At 56.4% G+C, this 6,610-nt stretch overlaps 1 protein-coding gene across 1 annotated transcript; it reads left to right on the top strand.

The window, feature by feature from the left end:
• The first annotated feature begins 3,063 nt into the window (after nucleotides 1-3,063).
• LOC125548618 (receptor-like protein 51) lies at nucleotides 3,064-4,778 on the top strand. Its single transcript, XM_048712183.2, has one exon. The coding sequence runs from the start codon at nucleotides 3,210-3,212 to the stop codon at nucleotides 4,467-4,469; it is 1,260 nt and encodes a 419-aa protein (XP_048568140.1). The 5' UTR covers nucleotides 3,064-3,209; the 3' UTR covers nucleotides 4,470-4,778.
• The last annotated feature ends 1,832 nt before the right edge of the window (nucleotides 4,779-6,610 follow it).

Raw genomic sequence — 6,610 nt, 5'->3', positions numbered from 1 at the left:
CGAGGAATATGGTGGCTGGGGGCACCGCACACGGCTAAGGAATAGATCACGTGGATCAACTTGTTGTGTCTTTGGTGCTAGCCCTGCCCCTCTATTTATATGTTGAGCCCCGGGGTCGAAACTTGGAGCAAAAGCCTCCTCAAAGTCGGTTTTGCCCGAAAGGCAAGAGTCCCACTCGGACTCCAGGACCAAACGCCACAATCCTTGGCGTCTGGCCCAGACGCCATGGGCCTCGGCGTCTGGCCCAGGGCCAGACGCTAGGGTCTCCGGCGTTTGGCCCCCTGGCCTCCGCAAAACTCCTTTTGCACCGACCTAAAGCCTCATGGGCTTGACCCCTTGGCCTAACCATATCATCCAATATATGAATCTTTACGTCTCGACCATTTCGAGACTCCTCGTCATGTCCCCGATCTCATCCGGGACTCCGAACTCCTTCGGTACATCAAAACATGTAAACTCATAATATAACTGTCATCATAACCTTAAGCGTGCGGACCCTACGGGTTCGAGAACAATGTAGACATGACCGAGACACGTCTCCGGTCAATAACCAATAGCGGGACCTGGATGCCCATATTGGCTCCTACATATTCTACGAAGATCTTTATCGGTCAGACCACATAACAACATACGTTGTTCCCTTTGTCATCGTATGTTACTTGCCCGAGATTTGATCGTCGGTATCCAATACCTAGTTCAATCTCGTTACCGGCAAGTCTCTTTACTCGTTCTGTAATACATCATCCCGCAACTAACTCATTTAGTTGCAATGCTTGCAAGGCTTAAGTGATGTGCATTACCGAGAGGGCCCAGAGATACCTCTCCGACAATCGGAGTGACAAAACCTAATCTCGAAATACGCCAACCCAACATGTACCTTTGGAGACACCTGTAGTACTCCTTTATAATCACCCAGTTACGTTGTGACGTTTGGTAGTACCCAAAGTGTTCCTCCGGTAAACGGGAGTTGCATAATCTCATAGTTATAGGAACATGTATAAGTCATGAAGAAAGCAATAGCAACATACTAAACGATCGGGTGCTAAGCTAATGGAATGGGTCACGTCAATCAGATCATTCTCTTAATGATGTGACCTCGTTAATCAAATAACAACACTTTGTTCATGGTTAGGAAACATAACCATCTTTGATTAACGAGCTAGTCAAGTAGAGGCATACTAGTGACACTAAGTTTGTCTATGTATTCACACATGTATTATGTTTCCGGTTAATACAATTCTAGCATGAATAATAAACATTTATCATGAAATAAGGAAATAAATAATAACTTTATTATTGCCTCTAGGGCATATTTCCTTCAGTTTTACCTCCATCGAGAGGGCCCGAACCTGGGTAAAAACATCATGTCCCTTGTCTCCTGTTACCATCTGCCTAGACGCACAGTTCGGGACCCCCTACCCGAGATCCGCCGGTTTTGACACTGACAGTAGCCATGGGAATTGAGGAGGGAACGGAGCATCATTACCAAGGACGGCTAGGAGCATAACTATATGGTCGTCCCACAGTTGCCACCCGCCGAAGAAAACGACTACATGGTTCAATGCCCTACAAGATTTGGCTCACACCCGGCCGAGGATGCAAGTGAGAGAGGTTTCCTCGCCACCGCTGACCTCCCTGGTTACGTGGGCTCATCGACGACAACCTTAAGCAACGATGAAGGACGAGTGCTGGTGGTGGTATAGAACTGGGTGACTTGGGTTTGCGGATGAGAGGCCAGTCGCTGTCTTGACTCAGCACCTCACACAAGCACACGAACTTGTCATTGTGTCACCTCTTATTGGGTGATTCCATACAAACTATAGGAATAGTTATATGATGTCTCGTTGGATGATGACATAACTATATTTACGTTTATCCTCTCATTTCCTTCCCTAACCCTAGCCGTCTAGGGCAAAATTTCCCCTCCAGACTTCATCGGCAAGCCCGTGGATTCGCCTTCCCTTTGTGCGCCATACCACCAGCCGGTTAAATCCCGGTGCCTCCGCTCCGGTTAGTAGTTTAGGTTAGGGTTTTCAGTCCTCGCAGTTGCGGCGCTCAGGCGGATCACGGTGCTTCTTCTTCGAGATTGCTTTTTGGGTTTCGATCCTCCCCGAGTTCGTTTGTATGAACGTAGTCGACGGAGCTCCGTCGTAGATTCCAATCGTCTGCTTGGGGCGGTGAGGTTAGAATTTCTCGTCATGTGGCGAGCTTTGGTGTTAGGTGCTTCAGATCTATGCAGAAGTTCAACGGGCGACGACTACGCCTCTAGGGCGCTAGTCCTTAGGTGCACATGCATGAAGACTTCCCGACTAGTCCTTAGGTCAAGCCGGCTCCGATAGGGAAGTGGCGTCAGTGCCACGTCGGTGGCTCGTTCTGGCAGCAGTAGTAGTCGTTCGGTGGTCTCGGAATCTAGGTGTAATTTTTCTTATGTTTGAGATGCTTTGTACCTCTTGATCTGATCCTTTCAAAAAAAACTATTTTTAGAAGCAAGTTAGGATAGAAATTTAATTAAAAAAATTAGGGAACAAATTTATAGCATTATCCATGAAGATGCCCCGGGCTGTTCAGATTAAACGCTCAGAATTCACTGCCCCTTGAAGATAAACAGAATTCACCGCGCTACAGGACATCAAACCCCGACCCAGTTACCAGTGCGATGCCGTCGCTGTTCTGTCACGAGCGAGCTTGGCAGGTCCGACCACGCCGTTTCGTTGCAGAGCTGCGAGAACTGCTCAGGCACGCGATGGCCATCGTAGCGTGCGAAGTTTCTGCAGGCCGTCACATGAAGACTGGCAGGAAGCAGCAGCCGCCCTCTCATGGAAGCATTTGACAAGATGTTGCCCTCTCCCTCTGTCTCTGCGCAGCCGAGACAACGGCATCGGCACGGATACCCCAGACAGCCACGAGCTGCTACCGCCGCTGCATCTGCTGCGCTCTCTGCCGAGGCCGGGGACGAGCGTTGTGCGCTGATGCCGAAAGCCACCGACCCCCGCTGCCCAAACAACGCACACGCCCGCATCCGACCGTCCGCCCGCGTCCATCCAAGCATCCAACGGGCCGCGTCGAGCCGGGGGCGGGGGCCCCGCCAGCGACGCGGGCAGGACAAAGCCTCGTAAACCGAGCGCGCGCACCACTCGCTCCACCTTTGAAACCTTTCCCGTGCTCCAACGCGCGCCGTGCTCTGCCTCTGCCTCTGCGCGTCCGTGGGCATGGCCGCCACCCTCGCCGCCTCTCGCCTCCTCCTACTGCTCATCAGCGTCGCGGCCACCGCCTCCTTCGCGCTCGGGCTCGCCGGCCGCGCGCAGCTGGACCCGCAGCAGCTGCTGGCGCTGCGCGCGCTCGGCCTCGGCGCGCGCCGCGCCGGCGACCCCTGCGACGCGGGCGGCGCCGTGGCCGCGTCCTGCGACGCGGGGGCGCCGTTCCGGCGCGTGACGTCGCTCGCCCTCACCAACTGCTCCGACACCACCTCCGTCTCCGCCGCGGCGCTCGAGGCGCTCGCGCCGTCGCTCCGCGCGCTCGCCTTCTCGGACTGCCCCGCCGCGCCGCCGCGGCTCCTCCCGCCGGAGCAGCTCGCCGCGGGTCTCCTATCCTTCTCCTGCACCGCGTCTCTCGGCCGCCTCTCCGCGGTCTGGCTCTCCCGCCTCGCCAACCTCACCGAGCTCACCGTCGCGAACACCCCTCTCGCCACCGGCTCCCCGTCCGAGCTGGCCGTGGTCATCTCGCACATGGACCACCTCAACCGCCTCACCATTTCCAATGCCAACCTATCCGGCTTCCTCCCGCACCACTGGCACTGCCCCAACCTGACGCACCTCGACCTCTCCGGCAACCGCATCTCCGGCGCCATCCCCGACACCATCACCCACCTTGGCGGCATCACCCACCTCAACCTCAGCTCCAACGCTCTCAAAGGGCAGATCCCCGCACACATCGGTGACCTCATTTGGCTCACCACCGTGGACCTGTCCAACAACTCCCTCTCCGGCGGCATCCCGGAGACCGTCTCGACGCTGCCCGAGCTGGAGGTGCTCAACCTGGGCTCCAACCGGCTCAACGGGAGCATACCGCCGTTCTTGTCCGAGATGAGGGGCCTCAAGGAGCTCAACCTGGAGAACAACGACTTCGACGGCGTGGTGCCGTTCAGCGCCAGGTTCTTGTCGAGGCTACAGGTGTTCAGGGCGGCCGGGAACGGCAAGCTGTGCTACAACAGGTCGGAGCTCTCCGCCGAGGTGGCCGTGGGGGTGGCGCCGTGCGACAAGTACGGGTTCCCGGTCACGGCTCCCCCGGCAACGGCGCAGTCCGAGAAGAGCACGGCGGGCTACGACGACGGCGGCAGTGACGGTGACGCGGACGGCGGCGACGACGCTCGTGGCGGCCCCAGCGCGGTGGTTCTCGGGCTCGCCATTGGCCTGTCCTGCTTGGCGTTCGTGATCATCCTGGTCGTCTGCCTCTGCAAAGTGTGCAGATAACGAGGTTGGTTTACCACTGCATGTGGAATAGTCGGATCCGAAATTTGCTGTTGCTGTGTGGTGTAGCAGTGCATGTTGCACTCCTAAACCAGCATAGATCAATTGATCAATTGAGAAAAATGACGAAAAATACAACGAAGAGCCGCATTTGCAAAGCAGGGTATACCTCTTGTTTTCGTTTGCTGGCCAATGTCGTTGTTATTATTAAGTGTTGCCTTTGTGCCGTGGTCGCATTGTTCTACTGTATGTATGTATGTATCCACTGCAGTATCACAAATTCAGAAGAGTAAACCAGTTATATATGCAGCATGGACCGATGTGGGCAATGATCGCCTTGAGGTGAGTAGAAGAAGGCGAAGTCGAGTGGAGAGAGTGATGAGAGCTGGACAAGATTAGTGCTTCAGTCTCCTTTGTTAGACTTTTCCGTGGACTGGCCGGCCTAATTTTAGTTTAGGCTTGAAGCGTACTCCGCCGCCAATCGCGCTTTCTCGCACGGCCATCCCCATCATGCATGCAGAACGCAGCTTGGGTAGCCCATCATACACGGACCGGTCCCTCTCCGTACTCCTCGCAACACGATGCACAGCTAGCTGCGGCATTGGTCGCTTTTGAGTTGCGCTGCCGCTTCTGGCAAGGGCACCGCAGTGATCTCATCTTTTCACGGTACCTCGTTGAGACGCTGACGGTAATCATACAATGCGATCTTGTACGCGCGGTTCTACGCTCCTACTCTACTCCTGTTTAAGAGCAACTCGACCCAAAACTGTCCCCGCGTGTCTATTTGGGTTGAAACAGACCAAAACGCCGGCCCAATGCGACCAACACCCAAACCATGTCCGCTTGGTGTTCGTGTGGATGCATTTCAGACCCAAATTTGTGTTTGGTTTGCGTCCACGCGAATACGAAACAGACATGACACGCGTCCTTCGTTGTCCGCCACGGTCTCATCTGTCGGCCGCCCAACCATGGCTCATGGTCGTATTAAACGAGACCATCGACCTCGGGCCCGCCTGACAGTGGGTGGAAGCGTCGGGTCGCCGTCCTTTTTAATGCAAGCGTGCGGGAAGGCGGCCTCATCCACTTCCCGTCCACATCTAGCCAACCTTGCCCCTCGTCGGAGACATCCAAACCCTAGCTCGCGGTTTCTTTAGATGGTCCAAGGGAAAGTTCACCCCCGGCGCTAGCTCGTCCCGGGCGTCGCCGCCACCTACTCGACGCTGAGCCCCGCCGCTGGAAAGGGAGAGCATGTACATCCCAGTGCACCAACACATATGTTGGAGGTGCGCAGGTGGCGCAAACTTTTGACGCCGGAGCGGCGGCGGCTCCCTGCGTACGCGTCGGACTCTCCCAATTGGGAGATCTGGTTCGCGCTCGAGCACAACGAGGAGCATCGTCGCGGCGTGCAGCTCAACCCCGCCGTCGCACCGTCGCCCCCGTAGGTCAAGCCGAAGGAGGAGGAGGCGGAGGCGGCCTATCAGGCCGCGCTGGAGGCGGCCCTGCAGCGCGCTCTAGAGGAGAGCAGGTGCGACGAGGACGCGCACTGAGATGGCCTGGAGGAGGCCCTCGCGCTGTCCACGGCCGGCGACTACATCATCCCTCCGCTGTCGGCACTCCTCGAGCCCAAGGTCGAGCCACCACCCATGGAGCCCGAACTGGAGTGGTACCAGTGGACCGGCCAGCTCCGCGAGTGGTTCCGTGTGGCACCCGTGTGGCTCGGCGCGACGAGCAGGAGACGGCGTACCTCCACAATGGAGGGTGCACGTGCTGGTGAAGGAGCGAGCCAACGGCGAGCGGCGGATGGAGCTGGAAAGCCGTTGGGCAAGGGAGGAGGAGGAGGAACGCGCCCGCCGCAGGATGCGGCGCGGCCCTGGGAGGCGACATTCCTTGGCCCGATGCTGGAGCTCATCGACCCCACTGGTCCGGGGAGGACGACGAGGCCTAGGGCAGCGTGCGGCGAGGCGCATACTTTTTTATGTTTAATTATGTTTAAGTGAATTTTGGCGGGCATTTGGCCCGCGTTTAATGTTTAGTTATGCTAATTATGTTAAGTTTGAATGTGTTTCTGCGTTTTTTAAGTCTGTCTGGAAAAAAACTCGTCAGGTAGCGTTGGATGCAGGCGTCGACCAAAAAAAACAGACACT

This window comes from Triticum urartu, chromosome 3A (genome assembly GCF_056163025.1).
Source record: "Triticum urartu cultivar PI428250 chromosome 3A, HENAU_Tu73, whole genome shotgun sequence".
Taxonomy (NCBI): Eukaryota; Viridiplantae; Streptophyta; class Magnoliopsida; order Poales; family Poaceae; genus Triticum; species Triticum urartu.
The sequence above is the reverse complement of the archived record's forward strand: the minus strand, read 5'-3'. Positions and strand labels throughout refer to the sequence as shown.